Source organism: Miscanthus floridulus, chromosome 1, assembly GCF_019320115.1.
Source record: "Miscanthus floridulus cultivar M001 chromosome 1, ASM1932011v1, whole genome shotgun sequence".
Lineage (NCBI taxonomy): Eukaryota > Viridiplantae > Streptophyta > Magnoliopsida > Poales > Poaceae > Miscanthus > Miscanthus floridulus.
Window position 1 is genome coordinate 154,912,664 of NC_089580.1, and position 26,327 is coordinate 154,938,990.

At 44.6% G+C, this 26,327-nt stretch overlaps 2 protein-coding genes and 1 pseudogene across 2 annotated transcripts; 1 reads left to right on the top strand and 2 right to left on the bottom strand.

Annotated features, from left to right (window-relative positions):
• Positions 1 to 1,421: 1,421 nt before the first annotated feature.
• Positions 1,422 to 18,316, bottom strand: LOC136544552 (peptidyl-prolyl cis-trans isomerase PASTICCINO1-like). Its single transcript, XM_066536678.1, has 20 exons — positions 17,962 to 18,316; positions 17,725 to 17,809; positions 17,139 to 17,208; positions 16,595 to 16,692; positions 16,333 to 16,455; positions 15,678 to 15,710; positions 15,201 to 15,259; positions 14,405 to 14,486; positions 13,534 to 13,692; positions 7,152 to 7,209; positions 5,741 to 5,889; positions 5,549 to 5,646; positions 5,400 to 5,469; positions 4,872 to 4,931; positions 4,092 to 4,148; positions 2,935 to 3,003; positions 2,715 to 2,792; positions 2,145 to 2,246; positions 1,991 to 2,062; positions 1,422 to 1,915 (listed from the first exon to the last, which is right to left on the bottom strand). Exons 1-20 carry the CDS (start codon positions 18,045 to 18,047, stop codon positions 1,631 to 1,633), a joined length of 1,893 nt encoding a protein of 630 aa, XP_066392775.1. The 5' UTR covers positions 18,048 to 18,316; the 3' UTR covers positions 1,422 to 1,630.
• LOC136510608 (uncharacterized) lies at positions 9,601 to 12,546 on the bottom strand (annotated as a pseudogene).
• Positions 18,317 to 18,677: 361 nt separating the features above from the next.
• On the top strand, positions 18,678 to 20,555 carry LOC136544562 (CST complex subunit STN1-like). Its single transcript, XM_066536685.1, has 2 exons — positions 18,678 to 18,933; positions 19,964 to 20,555. The coding sequence occupies exon 2, from the start codon at positions 19,965 to 19,967 to the stop codon at positions 20,457 to 20,459; it is 495 nt and encodes a 164-aa protein (XP_066392782.1). The 5' UTR covers positions 18,678 to 18,933; position 19,964; the 3' UTR covers positions 20,460 to 20,555.
• Positions 20,556 to 26,327: the final 5,772 nt, after the last annotated feature.

The following is a 26,327-nucleotide window of genomic DNA, read 5'->3' on the forward strand; positions in this document are numbered from 1 at the left end:
TTGTCCAAATTAGGATGGTGGCATTAAGCTCAAGCGTGCGATTAGATCAAGTAGCTTACTAGTTACAAGGTATCAAAGTTTGTTGCAGGCTTGCGTAGGAAGAGAAAACAATGGAAAGGAGTGGATTTTTTGATTCCCGGGAAATCACACCATACCTGTAGGATTCTAGAGGAACAGAACTACAGGTTCCTTCATTCCAAACATGCTTAAATTGTAGCCATTCCTTTGGATGGAGATTTCCTGTACTTTTCCTTTACGTTTCCTTTTATCCAAACACAGCCCTAAAGTACTTTGGTGCGGCTTATTAACCACCAGACCGACCGGCCGTGAAATGTGGAATGAATCATGCCACAGCTACATATTTTATTTTATATGTATATTCCCACTAGTATGTGACAAAATTGCATCCAGCACCGGGAGACGGGCCCATCTCCTACGAGAGAAACGGGGCCATGTTAAAAGCAACTGAGCCAGGTAATTTTTCAGTCCAAATGAATCAAAAAAATGTACTAATTTTTATTTATTATTACGTGCCTGCCGGCGACTAGCAAACGCTACTGGTCTCCACTTCACTGCTAGGCGAAAAGCATCGGGCAGCTTTTACGAGCTGCGGCATGTCGACCAAAAGATTCTAGAAGCAGCATGAAAAATTATTTCATGCCGTGGAAGATAACAAATCCCTAGGCACCTGCGCTCTATTCGTTTGGCTTATAAACCGTATTTTTTCAGTCAATGAACAATATTTTTTTCTTCTAATAAATTAGCCAACAGTATTTTCAGCCATGGCTTATCAACCAAACGAACATAACACTAATGGGGTGTTTAAATTCAGGGCTAAAGTTTAAAGGTGTTACATCGAGTGTCACATGGGATATCACATAAAGTGTTCGGATAGTAATAATAAACAAATTACCCATGTCCTCAGTAATCTACGAGATAAATTTATTAAGTCTAATTAATTCGTTATTAACATATGTTTACTGCAGCACCACATTATCAAATCATGGACTAATTAGACTTAAAAATTATCTTGCAAATTAGTCACAACATGTGCAATTAGTTTTTTTAGTTTATATTTAATACTCTATGTATCTAAATATTTAATAGAATAGGGACTAAATTTTAGAGAGACGAGCTAATCAAGGCCGCAGGATGGTTCGTTGTCCCGTTACCATCTGACAAGCACACCCCTACCCATGATGGAAATAAATACAGGGGCGAAAGTACGTCAAGATTCACTGACAGGATGGTTCGCTGTCCCGTTACCATCTGACGTGCAGCGAGCAGCAGCTCACTGCGATCGTCGCCACTCGCCATCGGTCTGCGGCTGCTCGGTTATTATTCGACTGGTGCAAGTGGTCCGTACGTTCCCACTCTGCACACAACAGGCATCTTCAAAGCCAACGGTTGCCGTGGCATTACCATCACCAAAATGCACCATCGGAACTCAGAATAAAATTCCCTGCACTTTATTTCTCATTTACATCGGTGGTTGTATCTTGCACACGGTTCATTTTCCATACATCCAAACTTTCCTCGGCAATTTTTCGTCGTCAGGTACTCTAATAAATGCCAGAAACCTCGGGGCAGTTCGTCTTCATTGCCATGATTTTGGAAGTCGCCGCAGTCCTCAGAGTATTGTGCACCTGTTCATGCCAAGAGACGAGAAGATCCTCCTCGCAGAGGGCCACAAGCGGCCAAGAAGCCCAGGCCTCTCTTCCTCGAAGGCGTACTCTGGTTCTCTGGTCGGACTATCCATTGTATTTGCACCTGTATCAGCACTTGTTGCGTCATCAGAGCCTCCTGCACCACCCACATCCTTTCCGCCCTCGGATTCTACACCAACTTCGGATATCTCTCCCGGCTTCTTGTCAAAGAGTCCTTTGAACTGCTTCCTCGCCTTCTTTTCAGCTTCCTGATTTACATATTGTCCATTTGTTGTTAGCTCCAAAGCTTTAACGGTTTGGCTTAATGTTGTTCTGTTGCATACCTGTTCCTTCTGCTTAAGTTTAAGAAGGGCAGCTGTGGCATCCGGTTCTGATGACTTGTCAACGGTAATCATCTATAATAATAGAATGCAATCAGATGCAGATTAGGGCAGTGACATAAATGTAAACATGGCACTCAAGTATGGTGTCACTAACCTTCTCAAAATCATTCTTTGCATCATCGAATTCCCCAAGTAACATGAAGGACGTTCCTCGGCGGTAAAGAGCTTTCACATGCACAGGATTTGCGTCCAGCACCTGATCAGAGAGTACATGAAAAATATTTCGCTAACTCAGCTTTAGTATCACATAACTTTGCTTTCAAACACCAAAAAAAGCTTCACCAAGCAAACAAAAAGAATCAGATAACAAGTTCACAAACGTATGTGTTACTGAATTGGTAATACCATGCAAATGCACATGCAACTGCTGCTAAATTCCAGGCATGTGATTTCACTCCAAGAGAGGATTAAGTACAACTAAAACATCCATATGGACACCAGGTGTCCATACCCCAACACCACAATCTTACTTTTCATACAAGTATCAAGAAATTTCTTACCACAAAACCTAAACTAGTTGAAAATATATCTCTTGAACAAAATCAATACCCCAACACCACAATCTTACTTTTCATACAAGTATCAAGAAATTTCTTACCACAAAACCTAAACTAGTTGAAAATATATCTCTTGAACAAAATCAATATTCCAAGAGAAACCTTACCTTATTGCATGTTTCAATGGATTTTCTGTATTCACCCATCTTCTGGTAGCAAAAAGCTACATTTAGATGTAGGGAACTCTACAAATGTAACAGAAGAGAAAGTGAATAAATCATTCAGTACTGCTTACTGGAGGAGGATGTGCAAGAAAATGGTCAGGTGACCCGTGCATCAAAATGCCTATGGTAAGAGAAAAATTGGAACCAAGTATTATCATCATACTCTTGAATTAGCAAAGATTTTCCCCTCTTCATCATCATGAGGATGCACGTGGTTATATTCCCTAAGCACCTGCATGCATAGAGGTTAGAAGAGCCCATGTTAGCAAAATATTTAAAACTACAGTTTACATTTAAATGTGAAGCTATTTCACATCTCAGCAACTTCTTGTATTAGGCAAAATGAAGTTTTCTGGGTTTCTCATAACAAGTTAACAACTGCAAGGAATTGAATGCTAGCTTGTGCTGTCCAGTAAACAGAGGATGAGAGGAATTACCGAATTAGGAAATATGCTATTAATAAGACGGTAAAGGAAAACCTTCAAGATGTAGTGGCGCTATTTCAGTTTTAATTCACTATGGTTCACAGCTCAATCATGATTCATGACAGAGATAGAGTACTCAGAGGAGAGAAGAGGGAGAGGGAGAGAGATGGGATGTGTTTGTCATATCAATTTTTTTGTTTGTCATCTTTTAAGATGTATATTACTTTAATATAAAATAGATCCCGTGTTTGTCATATTCTTTAACAGTTTTGCTTTGATTAACTACTTTATGACATCTGTAATGAGTGAACTTGTGCATGGGATGGACCTCTCACCACGAGTCGAGGATGAGGTAATCTGTGATTGGTGGCTTCTGATTAATACTTTGATTCCAGGACATTCAAAAAGTGGAGTAAACTCGTTGATCACCTTGTTAGCATGGATGATTTGGAGACACAGACATGAGTGTTTTGAATGGTGCTGCACCAAGTGTTCAGGTTGTTTTTAGAAGAATTTTTTAAGAAGGGAATGGCTAGTGCAAAAGGTTTGGTGCAGCTTTTGGCTGCTGCCTCTTAAAGGTCGTTTTAGTTGTTTTGGTCGAGTATTTTTTTCATATGTTACTTGCACAAGTAATGTGTAGTGTGAGTTTTGTCTTGTAAATATTTTCTCTCCTTAATGCAAAGATACAAAGCACACAGGGGGGTGGAGCCTAGTGGAGGGCAAACTGGGACAGCAATTCAATTCAATTCAATTATGAAGCCAGAGCAAAACTGAACTGTAATAAAAAAAAATGTGGCTTCACTCAATATATATATTGATAATAACACAACAATAATTCAATTATGATAAGTGACAATTTATGGAATACAAATTGTAGATCCAGTGGAAGCCATACCTTATCATATTTCGCCTTTGCAAGTTCGAACTTTCCTTCTTTAAACAGTCTGTTACCCTGAGAAAAGGCCTCCAGTTTAGAACTAGTTGTTAATCAACTCAAAATAACAAACCAGTCAATGCATATCAAGGACAAGTATTTGGCAGCAGATACATAATCAACATGTGTCATGTAACTAAGTACTAGTTGAAACATAGGACTAAACCACCAACAAATTCAGACTCAGCTGGGTGTGTCTTTGATGGAGCAGCTCCAAACCTTGCTGGTGCTCTGATCATAGCTGGCGAGGAGCGCCGTTTGTGGTCTATGGAAGGGGCTCAAGGGCTATCATTCTTGACTGCCCTCCTCCCCGGTAATTAGAGTGTTTAACTCAGTAGTGGTCACCTTGTGTGTTTTTTCACGGGCGCGAATGTAACATTTCTATCTGTTGGGGCGTGAGTGCATGTGTGTGGTTGCGTGTGGTGTTGTAGGGTTGCCTTCTCACTATAATGAAGCACAGCTCTCCTGCGTTTTCGAGAAAAAAAGACTATGCTTCAAGGCTTTCACATATTCACTACTAACATCTTAAACAAAATTGGCCATCTTCAAAAACATCATTGTATTTCTATCAAGCAATTGAAAAGGCAGTTAACACTTTGCTCATATGAAAACAAAAAAGTAGCTATATAATTCATATGGACATTTTGAAGTATAAACATTTCAGAAAAAATGCACTTATGACATACTCATTGGGATACAAATTTGCACAAGTTGAGCAAAAATGAATTTTAGTGAGTATACCGTGTTCTTTATTTTGTCCGCCTCATCCATGATTTGTTCAAAAGTTAAGCCAGTCCAATCCTACAGTACAATTAGAACAGTTGTCAGAAGAAAAAAGAATCAATAGCTAAAACTATAGCAGAAGGAAAACAGAGTGGGAAAATACAAAATATAAACATTAGGTGTAAATGCAGATGTTTCCTAAAAAAAAAGTATAGTTCAGTACCAGGCTATGAAATGCTTCCAACAGAAAAGAAACATTAAAAGTAGGGTAAAAGGGAAAGGCATGTACTCTGTCTTTGTGGTCTATTCCAAGTAGCACAAGGCCACTAGCTATACATTCTTTTGCTATTTAGCACAATAAACGGATACATGTAACACAAGGGGCAAAACCATCACTAATCACAATAAACGGATACATGATACATGTGCCAAGAACTGCAAAACTCACCGAAGTCGGAAAAACTATTGATCAATGGCAAACATTGCACAGGAGAAGAATGTGGAGTAATGATTGCTCTCATCTCAAAGTGAAATAAGGTCTGTTACCTTGGGCATTTCGAATCCAAGTAGTTCAATTTCCCACTGAACATGAGCTCCTTCAGGAACATTTGCTGGCCTGTTGCAACCAAAATATATTATTCTGAAAGCCCCATTACAAAAAGGGACTCTAATTCTAATATAATGGTTGGCACAACCTTGGGAACTTATCATATGCAAAATCTGGTGGGCAGGTGACAATAGATTTTTCACCAGGAAGCATTAGCCGAACACACATTTCAAATCCCTCTGGAACCTACAAAATGCTTTGCTGATTTGTAAATTTAACAGCAAAACTTCATTCAGTAAAATCGTTGTATAATGTGAAAGATTAATGTGCTAATATTTACCAAGCCTTCTCCGGAACAGAATTCCAATGGTTTACCATCATTATCGGCACGTGTATCATAAAACACTGACTTTAGTTCATCAAGGAGCATGCCCTTATAATGCACTCTTAATAAGCTATCATGAAGAGGACAGTCCATTGGAAATTCACCTGATATTTGTAAGGAAGGCAAAGAAGCATAATAAGTATAACTATCAAATGACATAATCAAGACAAAGAACATACACAATCAATATTAAATAATTACATTCCATCTACAAGTTTTATTTAGTGAAGAATTTGGAGATTTCTAATAAAAGAAAATAATAAATAATGGACTAGTTTGCCTAATATTACATTCTTAATGCTTCCCTGAATATGACCTCACGTCATCACTGACAGAGCACATCTGAATTTTGGATGTTTATAGCGCTATTACTCAGATTGACAGCACGGTCAATAGATAGATCATTTTTTTTTATCGAACACGCAGGAGAACTGCACATCATTTCATTAAGAAGAAAAGATTACATTGAGTACAAGGGGAGAAGAGTGCCCAAACAAGCACGCACACACACACTATAACACACGAAGAAACTGTCCATTATTGGGAAACTGGTTGGTGATCAGAAGTTCTGTCGTCCATATTGGCGAAAAAGTGATTAATACAAGTTGCAGTGTTTCAAACACACACACACACAAGAAAAAAAAATCTTGTATGTAGTACAAGCTAACCAAACCTGCAAAAAGTTCAATATCAAATTCATCTTTGATATAGACTCAAAATTAGCACATGATGGATAATGCTGGATGGGTTGCTTCTATATTGTTTCTTGACTGAGTTTCATTGCTGGCTTACTGTATGTGTAGTACATAGTACATACATGATATTTTGACGATTTTTTCTTGAAACATTGCAATATGTTGCATTCACAAATGGGAATACCACTACCCCTGGATACAAACCTGACAGCTATATATAAATAACTTTGTTCTAGTTAAAGTAGAAAAGCTGTTGAGGATGGATCCTTTAGAATTCATTCACTTCCCTAGTCTTTAAATTATCTACAAGAGTTAATCTTTCTGCCAATAAAACTAAAAGAAGTTATCTCGCACCCCCACACAAATGACAGAAGTGTGAACTTTGGGAACTAAAAATGTTCGAGTTAGGCAGTAGGTGAATTTGGAAAGAAAAAGTGACCATTGATAGCATTGTTTTGTGAATGATAAATTGTACTAGAGAAATGTGCACATGGAAGGTCATAGGAGACACGGAAAGAAACTTGCATCCCCACAAAAACCATGGGCGTACCCAGTGCAGAGAGCTCCCGCTCTGTGCGGGGTCTGGGGAAGGGTGTCAGTGGCAAGCCATCCCCACAAAAAACCATACAATTATGAATTATGAATGTGAAACAAAGTGTAAGACTATCTACCTTTTCCATCAACCACACGTCGTTTTATTAGGCGACCATCACCAAGCATGTCTCTCACCTGTTAATGCAATCAACACACAACCTTTTTATGTAGTTTAGCATGGAAAGGTCACACCTTTCTTAAGAACAGAATAAAAGGTACATCTAAAAGAAAGATTGTGTTCTTAAGCAGATAATTCAAATGAATCAAAATACTTAGAATCCCCAAATCTCTTTCATCTACATATTTAGCTAGGAGAACCAGCATAATCTAATATGTCATGAACCCCTCCATACCTGACCAGTGAGCACAGCAAGTGATTTTGGTAACTCAAGTATTGATGAAGCATATCTGGAAATTTAGATGTCATAAACTTGTTCCAGTATTAGCACCCAGTTCTCTGCTGCTGATTTTAATCTATCTAGTCAAAAGTTGAAATACACTCTAATTCCAAGTCTCAAGCAATATGATTCAAAATTCCTTGGGTAAATGCATTTTGTTGAATGTATCTACAAAACCATGGAAGAAGCCAAAAAATTGAGTAGACCTACAAATAACACCATTCATGACCATGGAAGACTGCATGACAGTTTCTTAGTGGATGTGGTTGGCAGGTGGTCAACCTAGACCCTATCTTCAAATACTTATGCAGATTGGTGAATGGAAGCAACAGGTGGATCCACAACATATAACAGTCAATTGGTTGTCAAGTTAGTAAAGGGATAATGTCAAGGACCTCGGGTCCTCGGATAGCTGGACCTCGGCTACGTAGTTCGTAGCCGCGATCCGTCTTCTCCGGCGAGGTTTTCCCCTCCGCCGCAGGCTTGGTTTTGTTGAGAGAGAGAGATAGTTTAGGAGATAATAACTTGCTTAATCTCAAATGTCAGACCCTTACAGGATAAGTAGGCCGGCGGCCTAACAAACTTGGCAACAACCATTTTGGAAATAAACTAATTTAGAAATAAACTCTCCTAAAATCAAGGCCATGCAAATCTAGCCACTTTCACCGGCCCTGCCTTCCTCCTGCGCACTGCTCGCGCCTGCTGCGGATGCCCGGGCCGCGGCTCTCCTGATATCTCGGGCCCGCCGGCGACGTGCATATGTATGGCCCCACATGACATCTCTCCCCCCCTCGAGATCCAGCTCGTCCTCGAGCTGAAACGTTGGATACTTGCTGCGGAAATCATCGAGATCCTCCCAGGTAGCCGAGGAAGCCGGTTCACCGCGCCAGTGAACCAAGACCTGACGGACACCGCGCGCCAAGCGAGCTTGCTCGACCCGTGCCGGCTCTGGGACCACCACGCCATGGTGGATGTCTGGTAGTGGTGGTGGAGCGAATGGAGGCGTGCCGACGAACTTCTTGAGGGTGCTCACATGAAACACGTCATGGATGCGAGCTTGCGGGGGTAGCTCGAGGCGCACGGCGACGTCGTTGATGAGTTGCACCACACGGTAGGGCCCCAGGTAGCGAGGTTTGAGCTTGCCTGTCGTAGATTGGGGCAGAGAGGACGGGGCGCGCTGACGAAGACGAAGAAGCGCCCAGTCACCCACTGTATATGAAACCGGCCGGTGACGCTTGTCGTAGTGGAGCTTCTGCGCTGCCTGCGCTTGTTCTAGCCGGTGACGGACGTCGGAGAGGAAGGCCTCACGCGCCTCCATGTCCCGAGCGACTGCCGCGACCCGCGTCTCGCCAGGCTCATATGAGCGGATGGTGGGCGGGTCCCGGCCATACACCACGCGGAACGGCGTCTCGTGCAGGGACGACTGGTAGGCGGTGTTGTAGATGTACTCGGCCCACGGCAGCCAGCGGAGCCATTGACGGGGACGATCGCCGGTGAAACAGCGCAGGTACATGACGATGACGCGGTTCGCGGCCTCCGTCTGCCCATCGGTCTGGGGATGGAAAGCGGATGACATGCGCTGCTTGGTCCCGATGAGGCGCATGAGCTCGCGCCAGAACGTTGAGGTGAACACCGGGTCGCGGTCGGACACCATGGACTGCGGCACGCCGTGAAGGCGTACAATGTCGGTGAAGAACGCCTGTGCCACGGACTCGGCGGTGTATGGATGAGCGAGGGCGATGAAGTGGCAGTACTTGCTGAAGCGATCGACGACGGAGAGGATCACCGACTTCCCGTTAACACGGGGCAGCGCTTCGATGAAGTCGAGCCCGATATCCGCCCAGACGACTGTGGGGATGGGCAGCGGCATGAGGAGCCCTGCCGGATTGAGGTGCTCCGACTTGTACCGCTGACAAGTGACGCACACTCGTACAAAGTCCTGCACAAGACGACGCATGTTCGGAAAATGAAAGTCACGTCGAAGGCGGTGCAGAGTACGCTGGACGCCCTCATGGCCGTCGTCGTGGACCGTCGCGATGATCTCCAGCAGGAGAGGGGAGGACGGTGGTATGTAGAGGCGCCCATCGTAGAGCACCATGCCGTCTGCCACGGTCCAGGGAGTCGTGCGTTACCCAGCGCGGACTTCGTCGTGGATGGCCACCAACGCGGGGTCGAGGGCCTGAGCGTGGCGAAGCCGCCCGATGAAGTCGAAGCGGGGTGCTGAGATCGCACGGAGACCGCTCGTGCCTTCCTCATCGTCGCGGCGTGAAAGCGCGTCCGCCACCGTATTGGACGCCCCCGACTTGTCCTCGACGGTGAAGTCGAAGCCGAGTAACTTCCCGACCCAGTGGTGCTGCGGAATGGTGGCGAGACGCTGGTCGAGAAGATACTTGAGGCTGTAATGGTCCGTCTTCACGAGGAAACGCCGTCCCCACAGGTACGGCCTCCAGTGCCTCACCGCGAGCACCAGGCCGATGAGCTCCCGCTCATACGCGGCGAGGGAGCGATTCCGGGGCGCCACGGGCCGGCTGAAGTACGCGATCGGATGGCCCTCCTGTAGCAGTACAGCCCCAAAGCCATAAGTAGAAGCATCGCACTCGACGAGGAAGGGCTTGGTGAAGTCCGGCAAGGCCAAGACCAGAGCTAAAGTCACGGCCGCCTTGAGTGCGCTGAAGGCTGTCTCGGCGTCGGGATTCCACGCGAACCCCTCTTTTTTGAGGAGGGCCGTGAGGGGGGGCCGCGATGGCGCCGTAGTTGTGGACGAATTTCCTGTAGTAGCCGGCCAACCCGAGGAAGCCGCGCACCGCGCGCGCCGAGCGGGGACGCGGCCAGTCGTGGATGGCCTGGACCTTGGCGGGATCCATGGCAACGCCCGACGCCGAGATGATGTGGCCGAGGTAGGCGACGGAGTCGACGCCGAACGAGCACTTGGACCTCTTCACGAACAAGCGGTGCTGGCGTAGCAGGTCGAAGACGACTCGGAGGTGAGCACTTGGACCTCTTCACGAACAAGCGGTGCTGGCGTAGCAGGTCGAAGACGACTCGGAGGTGGCGAAGATGGTCCGCCCACGCGGTGCTGTAGATCAAGATATCGTCAAAAAAGACAAGGACGAACCGGCGGAGGTAGGCGCGTAGTATGTCGTTCATCAACACCTGGAACGTGGCCGGAGCGTTGCACAGCCCGAACGGCATCACCAAAAACTCGTAGAGGCCATCATGGGTGCGGAACGCCGTCTTGTGGATGTCATCCAGTCGCATCCGCACCTGGTGGTACCCAGAACGTAGGTCCAGCTTGGTGAAGAAGCGCGCGCCGTGAAGCTCGTCGAGGAGCTCATCGACGACGGGGATAGGAAACGCGTCCTTGACGGTGAGGGCGTTGAGGGCGCGGTAGTCGACGCAAAAACCGCCATGAGCCATCCGCCTTCTTCACGAGAAGGACTGGGGAGGAAAAGGGCGAGTCGCTGCGGCGGACGACGCCCTGCTCAATCATCGCCGCGCACTGGCGTTCCAGCTCATCCTTGTGGGCCACCAGGTACCGGTACGGGCGAACGGCGATGGGGGCGGAGCCGGGCTTGAGGACGATGGCGTGGTCGCGGGACCGCTGAGGCGGAAGGCCCTTCAGCTCGGTGAAGATGTCCCCGTAGGCGGCCAGGAGCTCGTCCAAGAGCGTCCCACTGGTCGCGGCGATGGTGTGCAGACGGGCGGTAGTTGCCGATGGCACCCCCGACCAGCAGATGGTGCGCCCGTGACGCTGGAACGACATGGACCGCGTTGCGAAGTCCCACACGACAGACCCCAGCGTTCCCAGCCACCGTGTGCCCAGCACCAGATCATACCCTGCGAGAGGCATAACAAAGAAATCGGTGTTGAACGCTGTGTCGTCGATGGAGAACAGGGCGTTCCGGATGACGCCAGGGCAGGCCACCCGTTCGCCATTAGCAACTGTCGCCGTCATGCGAGGGCGGGGTTGGACGGCCAGCCCGGAACGTCGCGCCGCGTCCTCGCTGATGAAGCTGTGGGTGGAGCCGCTGTCCAGTAGGGCGAGGAAGGACGCGCCCCCTACAGACACCGTGACTTGGATCGTGTCGGCGACCGGCACGCCCGCGACCGCGTGGAGGGAGAACACCGGGGACTCCGTGTCCGCCGCGTCCTCAGCCGCAGTGGTGTCGTCGTCGTCGTCCACGGCGCAGTCCAAGAGGAAGAGGCGTTTGCAGACCTTGTTGTGACTGCGGCTGTACTTCTCGTCGCAATTGAAGCACAAGCCGAGGCGACGCCGTTCCTCCTGTTCGGCCTGGCTGAGCCGCCGCACGGGCCGTCCCTCGACCGTGGTAGTGGTCGCAGCCGCCTTGGCTGCTAGAGGTTGGGGCTGGATGTGGCGCGTCCCCGGTGTGGGTAAGACGCCCCGTGCGGGAGCCTTGGCCGAGGCAGTAGTGTACTGTTCCATGAGCTCGAACTGCCGCGCGAGACTCATTGCGGCGGCGAGGGATTGTGGGTTTTGGGTTTGGACGGCGATGCTCAGCGGTGGTAGGAGACCCCCCGTGAACAGCTGGACGCGCTGGTCCTCATCAAGGCGTCCGGCGCGGGGAAGGAGGCTCTGGAAGCGATCTTGATACTCTTCGACCGTGCCCGTGCGACGACACGACGCGAGCTCAAAGAGAGGGGCCGATCGGAGCGGCAGCCCGTAGCGGAGGTTGAGGAGCTCCTTGAAACGCATCCATGACGGGGTACCCTCGTCCGCCTGAACTTGCATGTACCACATCTGCGCCCCATCAGTGAGGTTGTAGGACGCCATCCACACGCGCTCCTCTGGTATGATTCGCTGTTGGGTAAAGGACTCACACCGGTTGATGAAAACCAGTGGGTCGCTCTTGCCGTCATAGTGCGGAAAATCCGGCCGCCAATGCTTGGGCGGGCGGTCTTGGTGATGCTCTCCGGTGCCAGGCCGTGCGCCCGATGCGGACGAGCTGGTGGTGGTGATGTCGGCGATCGCCTTGGCGTTAGCCTCGATCGACCTGTGCATCAACGTCATGGACTTGGTGAGTGCCTCAATGGAGGCTTTGAGGTCGTCACCCATGCTGCCCAGGCAGGACGCAACGGAGGACGAGGAAGCAGATGAAAGGGGGGCGGCGGCAGCGGCTGATGGTGGATCGGCGGCTGGGCGTGGTGAGGTGGACCGAGACGACGAGGATCGCCGGGATAGTGATACCAGGTTGTCAAGGACCTCGGGTCCTCGGATAGCTAGACCTCGGCTACGTAGTTCGTAGCCGCGATCCGTCTTCTCCGGCGAGGTTTTCCCCTCCGCCGCAGGCTTGGTTTTGTTGAGAGAGAGAGATAGTTTAGGAGATAATAACTTGCTTAATCTCAAATGTCAGACCCTTACAGGATAAGTAGGCCGGTGGCCTAACAAACTTGGCAACAACCATTTTGGAAATAAACTAATTTAGAAATAAACTCTCCTAAAATCAAGGCCATGCAAATCTAGCCACTTTCACCGGCCCTGCCTTCCTCCTGCGCGCTGCTCGCGCCTGATGCGGATGCCCGGGCCGCGGCCCTCCTGATATCTCGGGCCCGCCGGCGACGTGCATATGTATGGCCCCACATGACAGATAACTAGGATGGGTCAATGATCACTGTGACTGGCCTCTGTTTGCCTAATTTGGTGGCCTAAATAGGAATACTGACATGCTGGTTAGTGGCTTTGATATGGAACTGTCTGCTAAATGAATGATTTAGAAGGTGAATGTGTGGTTCAGGGACCTTTTTCTAAAACACCGTTCAAAGAATAAATGCATGGTGCCTTGCCAGTCATAACACACCACAAAATTATTTTCAATGCAGTGTTCTGGTAGACAAAGGATAACCATCTGGTGAAATAAAATAAAGTACAACCATTGACTTCGTTATATCCAATATAGTCTGTTGTTATTTGAAGAAACAGCCAAAGACAATCATGGGATGTCATCAAAATACAGCGGTCCCTAATTCTAATTCAAAATTAATACAGATGAATGAATATGAAGATGGCTAACAAAATGAAAGGAATAGTTAGTTATGATTGTACCTGGATAAACTGAACCAGTTCAACGTAAAAATGAACTTCTTCAAGGCCTTCAAGCTGTGGCATTAGTGAGGACTTTGTCAAATTAGCACTGCTGACAAAAATAATAGCCTTTTCCTTGCGTGCCATTGTTCCAATGCCCATCTCAAGCCCTTTAGGTACCTAAACTAGAACAGTAACAAGGATATTGCAACAAATAGTAGTTAGGGGGGGAAAAGGAACTTAAATCAAAATGAACCATATATGCTTTTACTGTCATCTAAACCAATTCAGGCCAAGTATAGAATTATATTACAACCAAGAAGATAGCACTACAGATTGTTCCACTGAATTTAATGCTAGATGGCACACAGTTCATGTATATGCAAGGAAAACCTGCGAGCCAAACAGACATCATCCAATGTGCTACAAGCAAACTAGTAAATTTCCATATTTTTGTAATTTGTAAAGTACTCCTAAAGGGATAATATAACACTATATTCCCTCCGTTCCAAAATGTAGGTTGTTTTAGTTTTTCCCTAAGTCAAACTTTTCTAACTTTGACCAAGTTATAGAAAAACACACCAACATCAAATTAGCTTCCATAATCCTCTAAGAAATATATCTTGATAGTACATTTGTTCAGTATTTAGATGTCAATATATATATAGTTTTTTACAAACTTGGTCAAAATTAAAACAGTTCAAGATAGAACAAAACAAAAATGACCTATACATTGAAACGGAGGAAGTAACTCATATGATGAGCACAATGTGTTCTCAAAGTATACAGTATTTTTACAATAAGAGTCTGAATGAAAACACTATGTATCTTTATACTGCTATAAGAAGCAGATATCCTATGTTCCTATTCATACAACAAGAATATCACTGACCTCAGATTTACCAATAGTAAAGAAATATGCCTCTTCTTTACTCGGAATAATTTCTTTTCCATCTGCTGTTCTTGCAGTTATCCTGGACATGTTAGGTCAGAAAATATTCAGGCAGCTGAAAAAATATTATGATCATAGATTATATGTATGAAGTCATTAGTCTTACATAAATATTTAAACAGAAATGGCAATTGCAGCAGGCAATGAAGATAAGAATGCAGTAAAGTACAGGAAGACTGACATCTATACTGGTTTGTTCAAATTTTAATTTCCAATAGTGCTCCTACTAGCAAATTGTTAAAGTCCAAGAATATATTACTATATTAGTCACAGGTAGGGATGCATCATGCATATGTATACCTAGCGATCGTTCTAGGTCTTCATTAATTTAGTTCATTTGCATCCTCTTCTTCTTGCTTTGAGGATCCGTATTAGTTCAATTGGATGAGCTTTGGATCGACCAATTCATCCAAAGAAAGAAAAACTTGAATCCCTAGTTACATGACCTTAAAAGCATTTTGTGCAGGCTGGTGCAACAACAAATACAACTCATCATTAATCGCCCCAGTTAACTTTCCATTCAAATTAATCATTAGATGTTTGTATCATCAAATGTACGTATCTATGTCAATCTGCCAGAAATACACAATATGGGCAATCATGTTGACTGTTTCTAAGCACAGAGATTAAATGGCTAACACAACAAAAGAAAACACATTCCCGAATACCTCAATACAGCCAACACATAGGTGATTAGATGAGTACTTTTCTGCAAATTTGAAACGTAAATATTTACCGTGCTGTTATTTCATAAGGCTCTCTAGGTGTTTCCCATCCCTTGCCTTCTTCAACTATCTGCCGCATTCAATGGAAAAAACAGTTTGTCACATAGCTGAAGCATCCAGCATTCCAGCCTCACATACTAGACCACTTATGGAACAAACACACAAAAAAGGAATCTACAATGGCAGTTAAAAACAGCACCAATAACGTTTAAAGAAAACAAAGACTATGCATGATTCCTTTACCAGTACTCTCTCCGTTCCAAATTGCAAGTCGTTTTGGCTTTTCTAGGTACATAGCTTTTGCTATGCTCTTAGATATATGCTATGTCTAGATACATAGTAATGTATCTAGAAAATCCAAAATGACTTACAATTTGGAATGGAGAGAGTACTAATTTTATGAAGTAAAAGAAATATCTAACAGGTGCTCCAAGAAAACCGAGAAAAAAAAAGCATTTTTGCTGCAATGAGATAGGAAAGTTGTTCACCTTCTTTACAACCCCTAAATCCTCTGCCACAACCTGACAAAGAAAATAAGCGGAGTAATTAATCAAAAGTAGCAAATATATTCTTTGAACGCCATGTTGTACATCGGCCATGGAATCAAGAAATCATCAAGACGACAGCAGGAGAGAAAATGTGTTTCTTAGTTATGACAACAATCTTGGAAAACAGAGCTTAAGGGAATCAATACCAGAATTGCACTAAAAATGCTTGTTATCATGGAATAGTTAACCTCAACAGCTTTCATATTACATGTGATATTATCTAGATAAAATAGGAAACCAAATCGTTACTCTTGATAAATAGTTACAGTTTCTTATGTGATGACTATAGTTGTGTTGTACCACTTAATGAGACACTGACAAAAAAAAATTATATACTAAATTAATAAGAAGTAAAAACAAAAAGTGATACAGCACGCAAACAACCAAATTAGATACCCTGCTATCTTGCGCACTGAGTCTTACATGTATTGATGGTATTACTTTTTGTATATATTGCATAATGTTTTTGAAATCATACCATGCTGTAGATAAAAAATTTAAAATAGACAAGAAACTATTTGCCAGAAGTTCTCTGACATTAATGAAATTTACATCAGTTGAAGTCATACTCAAGTCATCGTTTAAAGAGATTAACCTTGGCTTTAAAGAAATCCAACATTTCAATCTCAAATTGAAGTTCATCATCTTTTGGAAAGCCATCTGGAGCTGCAACTGGACAATCGTCCTCAGCGTAGTGAATTTTAGGCTGCATTTTGAACTGAAAAAAAAAATGTAAGAGAGGAATAAAAAGAGACAAAAATGACTAAATAACATGCGCGCATATTATCGTTGACATGTGCATTTTTGAATTGCTGCATTCTTCATGAAACTGAGTAGTGTCTTTGTATTAGAAATACCATAGCAATTTCACCCTTCAACATTGTTGGGAAGCCTTCAGCAAAACCTAGGATCATCTTGCTCTTCCCTAAGACAAATCTGAGTGGGATTCCTTTACCTGTAAATTATAACAATAGAAACGAAGATGATTCGAAGAATCAGTAATTGAATTGAGTAGGCATATAGATGGGACAAACATTTGGGGTACAAAATTCATGCGACAGTTTGTTGTAAGATACAAATATTACAGAAAAGATTCAGATAAAAAAGTATTACAGAAAAGACATAGTAATCTAATATATTGTTCCAGAGGATGTAAGGAAGCACATCACAGGACAGGTGTTTTCCAAATCGCACACATGTGTGCCAACAAAAACACCAAAATAGGATGCTTGCAACATAAAATTTAAATTGTGAGTTGTGAAATGCAAGCAGGAAACCACATCTCGGAACAGAGGGGAAAACCATACTATAATTAATATGAAGACAGGATATGGAAGCAACAATATTTGAAGATACTGTAGTATACATAGTGGTGAAATGTGCTCAGAGATATTGCATCACCTCCATGCTCCCTTCTTGTAGAATTGACAATAATACCATCCATCGTCCGAGTAGTGCAATGAAGTATAACCTGAACAATTATTACAATGAGAATATTAAATCTGACCACCTAAAATTCCTTATGCCCACAGTAACAAAAACAGGACTGTGCGAAAGCCATTATGAGAGTCAGCAAAAAGTGCAGTCATCAAGTAAAATGCCTAGTCTCGGGGAAAAAAAAATCTAAGCTATGTAAGCTGTATGAACAATCCAACAGAAGAGTTTCATTTAACCATTAGGATAATTTTTGTTAATGCACATTTACAGGACATAGTAGAAAAATGACAGTTTATGGAGGATCTCGGCATCAGACCAAAAACTTGCCCCAGAAATAGGATCGTTCTATGTAAGGATCAATTGCCAATTGCACAAATTGTTGGATGATTTACTCAGTCAAGTATAACTAAAGTTCCAAACGTCTTTGATCATCAATCAACATCAAACAGTGTCGGCTGCAGAGAGAAACACACGTTCCTGTCTGTATGTACTTCCACAATTTCATTGCGCGATATACGAAGGGGGAGAGAGGGCAGGCAGTGTTTGCAACCTGATCGCCCTCTGCAGGGGTGGCATCACCGCTCCCAGACCGTATGATGCTCTTCATCAAGCTCCCAGGTGTAAGCTTCTTCCTCCTGCAGTGCAACAGAAACATGGCGTGGTGTGATGATCACAAGCAAACAGCAGCAGTTCAACGAACGGAAGGAATGCCTGAATTGAAAATTTCTACAACCGGATTTGGACCCTGTATGCTTCGGAATCCCGAGGGGGGCGAACTGGAACTGACCTCTTCTCGGCCTCCTCCTCGGCGGGCGACTTCTTCTTCGCGGGCGGCGGGAGTTCGACGCCGCCGTCGCCGGCATCGTGAGCCATGGCCGAAGCTAGATTCCGGGCTGGTGCTCACCGGCCGCCGCGTCGGGACGGGGGAGGGGGAGAGGTAGGGCAAGAGAATACTTCGCTAATCAAGGCCGCTGTCCGTGCGCGTCTGCGTGACCGTAACTGCGCATTAATGGCCGGGAGGCGGAGCAGTTGCGGTAGCAGCAGCCAGCAACGCCTTGGAGTTTGGAGGGAGCGGGTGGAAGGTGGATGGGATCATGGGAGTGGGATGGTGGACTCGCCGGTCGCCGGCGGAGAGTCCAACGAAGCATCGCTCGCTGTCGCTGCTACCTTCCTTTGACTTGGGTCTCGTGCTTCAATGGGACCTGACTCCATTGGGCTGCAGGCTGCCTATACCCAGGCCGTTATCTCAGATGGGCCGTTGAACGTCTCGCTCAGGCCTCCTTGCGCCGCCGACTCGTCTCCACCAGGCTCCCAAGTCGCCACCGTGCCTCTCGTTGTGCCGTGCGGCGGCGGTCCACCGTCCACGTGGCTTGGCGGCCTCCCTACCTCCCCTCCGACCGGACCTGACACCCCGGAGGCGCCCCTGCACCGCGGACTTTCAGATCGCCGACGCCCAAGCGACCAAGCTCGACGAGTTGAGAGGTTGAAGGCGAGAGCGGCAGGACCGCAGCGGTACTGCGATAAACGGACGGAGTGGGCTTCTCGCTTTTGGGCTGTTCGCCTATTACATTACATGGGCCTTGTTTCACATTTGGGGAGGCCAGAGCGCAAGCAGAAGCCCTCTCTTCCTCTCGCGGACACTCGGAGTCTCGCTCCCGCTTCCCGACACCCCGCACCCGGCGGCCGGCGCCCAGCGGCCACTCAGCCCCGGAGCCCCCATCCTTCTGCCCGTGTGTCGGTGTGTGGTCCTTCTAGAAAGGTGCGTCGTCTTTCATCTGCTCCCAATCTCCCCCGTACATGGTTGATGATGGTGCTCTCTAGGTGCTTGTTGAATTGACTGAGTAAAAAAAAGTTGTCCAGATTGGAGCGTGAATTGAGTGGTGTTCAGATTGTAGTCATTCACAGAAAAACTGAATTCCTAGATTGCAACCTACCTGTATAGCGATGTAGCCTGTAAGAGATTGTAGTTTATTTAAAAAAAGGTTAACGTGAAACTGTAGTAAATTAGAGTGTTTATTAGTATATGCGCAAGAGGAAGAGAGGGTAGAAAAAAGAAAAAAAAACATATATAGGAGGTTTTTAGTAGTCTGATATGTATGTTGTCATTTTTAGCCAAAGTTTTGTAGTTCAAGTTCGCCCTATCTCTATTTTCGGGCTGGGTCTGCCACTGCTTGGCGTTGACGTCGACACTAAGTTGCACGTCTTTCCGGCTCCATCGCTTCCACCTCTCTCATGTAATTCTGAGTAAGGATTTTATTCTTCGTTGACTCTCGTGTCTTTAGTTAGTCCTGAGAACTCTTTGGCCAACGACTGGGAGATTTGGGAATCACCTGTTTGAAGGTTTTTTTTTATTATTTTGATTATCGGGCATACATTGAGTAAATTGATCTTTTATTATGTATACGTCTGCTGAATCACGTTGACACGAGGCGGCAGTTTATTTTATGTTTATGGAAATATACTGTGAAAATTTGAACTGCACTTTAGCTGTTCGATGGAAGTACCAACCGAATCAACAGGAACCGCCGCGTTGATTGATACAGCCCAGTGATAGCTACCTACTTTGGCATTCGACAGAAAATGGGAATCAGCAATGTAGATTGTTCCCAGGGATTAGGATAGAAGTCAATATCGGGATTAGGATAGCAGTCAATATGGAGACTAGGATAGCAAGTCAATATCAGGTTGAGGCTGTTGTTCTCGAGGGGATGTGGAATTTTTCTTTTATGTTCATTCTGTTTTAGAACAGCTTTGCAGCTCCTGTAACATCACTTTCCTTAAATTCACAGCATGGACCATCTTCTTCATCTTGTGCACGTCAAGATTCTTGCTGCGGACCTTCTCTCTGTAACCATACAGCACACTTCGCCACCGGCGTTTCTCCGCTGTGGCCGTACGGTTGCTCGTGTGGAGCTTGTTGGAATTGTTGTCTCGCGTGACCGCAGGGAGAAGTTCCTCAGCTTCGTGATCGATGATGGCACTGGGTGTGTACCGTGCATCCTGTGGTTAAACCACCAATACTTGAATGCTAGCACATCCTCTGGGCCATCAGAATTTGATCCTACTGCGGAGATGGCGTTGAAAATGTCAGAGGAGGTGCGTCTAGGCACTCTTTTGAGGGTCCGAGGAAAGATTGCCACATATCGCGGTGCGATCCAGATTACTGTTAGAGATGTGGTTGTGGAGAAGGACCCGAATTCGGAGGTGTTACATTGGTTACAATGTGTCCGCTTGGCCAAGGAGTGCTATGATCTGCCACCACCTTCTGCTCAAGGTGGCACTTGAATGGGGTTTATCATGTGTAATGTAATATGTACAAGTTCATCTCTTCACTTGCTGGAGACAATCTCTTCTAATGTGATCAAGTTGTGCATTATAAGCCTTGTTAGTGAAATACATAAATATTTATATTTGTTGCAGGTGGTCAGGTCGTTTCTCAATGTATATCAGATGATTTTTTTTTTCTGGTGTTAGCTCGTAACCTCCTTATACCCTCCAAGTGGGGTAAGGAGGTTGTTTTGTTCTCGATTCTCCTCCCTTTTTCTCTCTTTATTAATACAAAGATTCGCAGCTCTCATGCGTGTTCGAGAAGAAAAAATATTAGTTCCAGGGGATTTACTTTGATTTAGTACTAGATAGGGTTATTTACAAATTGCAATTGTGTTAAAAAAGTCTAGTGCAGAGGCATCTAGTGGTAAGATTCCACACTGGGACCAAACAATATCCATGTGCCCAGAGATGGTTGTGTGTTTATGTTTCAGTTCGAAGGCAAACTTTTATTTTTAGTTCTCACTTATAAGTTTCAGTGTTTATTTTTCTGAATGGCACTATGTGATGAGGACATGGCACCTTCGGATACGAACAATGATTATAAGGTGCGCTCGTTCCTACATTTGCATAGTGGCTTTGGTTATAATTCATTTGGTTCCACATGTACATGTCACTATTTGATTGTAGGTTCAAATGTGTTTCATAATGGAAGTTCATCAAAGTTGAACTTTCGGTTCGTCGGCAGCCCGACAGTGCCTCATTGGGAAGGCCATAACTCATCCATCCGGAGTGCGATCCAGGTCAATGAGCACTTGATGGAAAGCTTGTTTGATAAGCTTTCAAATATATCTGGTTCCATCTCAATATCACATCAACAAGGCCTCCAAATCATCAATATATTCTGTCGCTATTTCTGGCGGGAGCTACACTATCGTCATGGGCTTGTTAGACATCCTTGGGACCCAGGCCCAAGTTGGAGCACGCCCCAAGAAGATGGAGAACACCTAAGAGATGGCCTTGGACGTCCTCCTCCTTGGCCACCACCTTAGGAGGCCAGCAAGGACGTCCAAGCCAAGCCAGAGGCCCAGTCCAATCCGAGTTCGACTCTGCCTCAGCCATCAGGACCAGTCTGCAATAAAACGGACGCCCAGGACGCATCTGAACTCCGTTTTCGATGATCCACATATGGATGGAAAGATAATTTGATAAGGAAGTCAATCCAAGTGGTTTCACATCAAAAGCTCTTCGGAATCAACGGGAATCGTCGAAACAAGTCAGCGTCCAGAATCTGTCAGGGTGCTGCGACACCTTCTTTTGGGCCGTTGGGCCTTGTAACATGTTGGGACACCTTTAGGACGTGAAGAGGGATCCTTGGACGTTCCTTAGGCTATATAATCAGTAGCCACCACTTACCTTAGGGTTTGGGGTTTTGCATAGATTATTCTGTCAAGAAACAGTTTCGCCGTTCTTCGGTTTGTGAGACCCCAACTCGTGAAATTAATCATACATCTGCAATTTGGTTGCGATCTTTCTTGTTCTTGCTTGTGTTCTTCGTTGCGCAGGCAGGGATTATCTTTCTTGACGAGGTCAATCTGGTCCGTGACTCGGTTGATAACTAGAGGAGCTGTGGTGCTAAGATTGCAGGGTTCGATCTTTCGATCTGAAGCCGGATCGGTGTGTCATTCTCCGCCACAACGATAGTTATCATCACCTGACGGAAGATCGGGACCTCCGTCTCCATTAAGTGGTAATCAGAGCTAAGGTATACCATCAGGTTCACTTTTTATTTCCTAGTTTGAGAGTTTCGCATTCGTCCTATAGTCCAGTGCCATACTTTTATTTTCTATCCTAGAACCTTCCGCGCCATAGCCTTTGAATATTTCAGTTTCAGAGTTCGCTTTGTTGAGTTTATGTCCTAGGTCAAAGTCTTGTTGCTGGTTTAGATTGTGTTCTTTTCTAGTTTGTGTTGATCCCTTCACCCGCCGCTATTCCGTATCACCATCGGTTTGCATCTTGTGTCCACTAAATCCCTGATTCGAGCAGCTTCCTTAAAACAGTCATAACTTTTGCATCCGAACTCGAAACGGGGAAAATTTTATATCTACGGAGAACGCCAGAAAATTTTAGATCTATTTCATCCCAGCATAGCTAGGTTCGCAAAAATTAGATTTACGAAATTCGATTAGAAAAATTAAGTTTCTAGGCCCACAAGTTTTGGTATGCTTTTTAGCACAGTCCTAATTTTCTATAGGCCACATCTTTTATTCAATTGAGCTCAAATTTTTTGTGGTTTATTCTTGTGTGCTCCTTGCTGAGAAAAAAATATCAAAAGAGCAAAAGCAAGAAAAAAAAGATTGGACAAAAAAATAAAAGAAAAAATAGTAAAAGAGAATAGAAGATATCGAAAAGGAGCACATAAGGAACACTCAATAGCTCTATTGTTTGTGGTACCTTTTGCCTTGTTCATATCCGTTGCTACCTTTAATACTTGTTTCCTTTCATCCTTATTTTCTCTCTTGTTTATCACAACTGGTGATAGGAACACGTATAGGCCAGCAACTAGGACAAGTGCTCTGGACATTTATTCAATATTGCTGTCTGTTACTGACTTGTGTGCCAGATATATATATTACTCTTTGTTTGCCTTCCAAGCTCCACAAATTCTTCAGATCAGTATAGAAAAAGGGCTTTGCAATCTCGGTACCACTGCCTCATAGGTATCTTGAACCAGTCGCCAGTTGTACCGCCACTGCTTGCGTTGGTAAGAACTTTGTAAGAGCTTGGTAAGACGTTTCCACTTGCTGTGAAAAGTGACACCATTGCAACCACGTAGTTATTTGGTAGGGATAACGTTCACCGTTTGTTCCTTGTTTTTGTGTTTACAATGACAGGTTGTTCGTATCCACCGACTTATGATGGTATAGGTGCTGATAAGTACATGGAGTGGGAAATTGCCATCGATAACATATTTGCTACTCGCTTTATGTGTCCAAGGAGGAAGGTAAAAAATGTAGCTAGTGTTTTACGACATTTTGCTTTATCTTGGTGGGAGTCTTTAGATCCTTTTGATAAACCTCAAACTTGGAATGATATGAAAGATCTTATGCGAGAAACCTTTGTTAACCCATCTCTTGTAATTAATTCAAATGATGAGGTGCATCAACTAGATCAATCTCTTGTTATTCCTCCTGCTATGCCTAACCTTTTGCAGGACAATATGCAAAAGAGCGAGGATGACGTGATAGAAAATAAGATGCTCACAGTCTTATATGACAATTCAGAACAATCAACTAATACTCCTACTGATCATGAGAGCAAAGGTAAAGCCCACGATGCTAAACTCACGAAAGGTGAGAGTTCTCTTGATGTGCTGAATTTTTCCACCAATCATGCTATGATAGAGCAAATTTTAGTGGAGCCTTCGCTTGATTTACCTTTGTCACAAGATGATTTGCGTGATGTTTCTTGTGACGAAGATGACTTGCATGATGATATTTATGTTATACCCATGCAGTCATTGAAGAATGATCACGCTATATGTGTGCTGAAAATGAGTACTTGTGCTGAAAATAGACTTGTTATTCATAATGCTAGTGAAGTTGATGAGCTAAAATTATTGTCTTCTTTAAATACTTTGGGTTACATTGAATTTGATGTTCCGTGTAATCTTAGTTCTTTAGAGGAAAAACTTTATGCATATGCTGATTTGCCATGGTTCTCTAGACATACATATCATTTTATTGGAAAATATAATTGTAAAGGAGAGTATATGGTGCATCGTGTCTATATTTGTTCAAATCTGAAATCTCCTTATATTGTGCAAAAGTATGATCAACCAAAGGATTGCAATTGCTATAATCTTGTCATGTCGAGTTCCTCTAGTTTTGTTATAAAGAAACATGTTAAATTTCAAGAATGGGAGCAATGTTGGCTACTACCAACAATGTTTTCTTCATCTAATCTCAAACCGAGGACGGTTTGTTGTCAAGAAGGGGAGGATGATGAGGACATAGCACCTTCGGATACGAACAATGATTATAAGGTGTGCTCGTTCCTACATTTGCATAGTGGCTTTGGTTATAATTCACTTGGTTCCACATGTACATGTCACTATTTGATTGTAGGTTCAAATGTGTTTCATAATGGAAGTTCATCAAAGTTGAACTTTCGGTTCGTCGGCAGCCCGACAGTGCCTCATTGGGAAGGCCATAACTCATCCATCCGGAGTGCGATCGAGGTCAATGAGCACTTGATGGAAAGCTTGTTTGATAAGCTTTCAAATATATCTGGTTCCATCTCAATATCACATCAACAAGGCCTCTAAATCATCAATATATTCTGTCGCTATTTCTGGCGGGAGCTACACTATCGTCATGGGCTTGTTAGACATCCTTGGGACCCAGGCCTAAGTTGGAGCACGCCCCAAGAAGATGGAGAACACCTAAGAGATGGCCTTGGACGTCCTCCTCCTTGGCCACCACCTTAGGAGGCCAGCAAGGACGTCCAAGCCAAGCCAAAGGCCCAGTACAATTCGAGTTCGAGTCTGCCTCGGCCATCAGGACCAGTCTGCAATAAAACGGACGCCCAGGACGCATCTGAACTCCGTTTTCGATGATCCACATATGGATGGAAAGATAATTTGATAAGGAAGCCAATCCAAGTGGTTTCACATCAAAAGCTCTTCGGAATCAACGGGAATCGTCGAAACAAGTCAGCGTCCAGAATCTGTCAGGGTGCTGCGACACCTTCTTTTGGGCCGTTGGGCCTTGTAACGTGTTGGGACACCTTTAGGACGTGAAGAGGGATCCTTGGACGTCCCTTAGGCTATATAATCAGTAGCCACCACTTACCTTAGGGTTTGGGGTTTTGCTTAGATTATTCTGTCAAGAAACAATTTCGCCGTTCTTCGGTTTGTGAGACCCCAACTCGTGAGATTAATCATACATCTGCAATTTGGTTGCGATCTTTCTTGTTCTTGCTTGTGTTCTTCGTTGCGCAGGCAGGGATTAGCCTTCTTGGCGAGGTCAATCTGGTCCGTGACTCGGTTGATAACCAGAGGAGCTGTGGTGCTAAGATTGCAGGGTTCGATCTTTCGATCTGAAGCCGGATCGGTGTGTCATTCTCCGCCACAACGATAGTTATCATCACCTGACGGAAGATCGGGACCTCCGTCTCCATTACTATGACTACTATATATATTTCAGATTTTGTTCATTGAACTATGTGCTTCAGTACTCGGTATGGATGCCTTGCTGGACAAGAGTGGCTTCTGTTCTTAGAATTCTTTACTCCTTCCTCCTAGCCAATATTTTCTGGCAATGGTAATACCATTCAACCTGCACCTAAAGGAATATAATTGACAGCATTATGGCTTCTGAGGAGCTTACCAAGGCTTAAGCCAAGTGTGCAGCAGCAAAATCTCACTTTCTTCTTCTTCTTCTTTGCATATTTAAAGAGAGAAGAAACAAGCTTCTTGTTAACAATGAAGAAAGTGGAAATAGGTGATGTACACTATGATTGATCCGTGTAAGGAAAAGGCTTTTCTCACTTTTTTCTATTGAGGTTTCCAATGTCGGCAGTGTTCCAATTCTTGGTTTTATATATCCTGTATAGATTGCTGGGTCTGTGTGTTGTGATCTTCAAGGGCACAACAACTTCAACGTTTCCAAGTCGAGTATAAATTGAAATCCTCCCTTAATGATATTTCGATGTTTCCTTTCAGAGGCTACTGTATTTGAATGTTGTTTGTTATGGAAGAAAAAAGAGGATATTCTTGCACTATACAATACCAAGTTTCTTTTTTTTATTGCCTCTCATCTGGGTACAGCTGTAGCATCTGTTCGTACACACGTCCACCCACACAACACACGCACACAACTCACA

Excerpts from the sequence above, each read along its gene's own strand:
- LOC136544552 (XM_066536678.1), bottom strand. The coding sequence starts at position 18,047 with ATGGCTCACGATGCCGGCGACGGCGGCGTCGAACTCCCGCCGCCCGCG. Across the intron at positions 5,647-5,740 it reads TCTGTTCCGGAGAAGGCTTG|GTTCCAGAGGGATTTGAAAT; the intron begins GTAAATATTAGC and ends AGCATTTTGTAG. Across the intron at positions 4,149-4,871 it reads CGGACAAAATAAAGAACACG|GGTAACAGACTGTTTAAAGA; the intron begins GTATACTCACTA and ends GCCTTTTCTCAG.
- LOC136544562 (XM_066536685.1), top strand. The coding sequence starts at position 19,965 with ATGGACCATCTTCTTCATCTTGTGCACGTCAAGATTCTTGCTGCGGAC.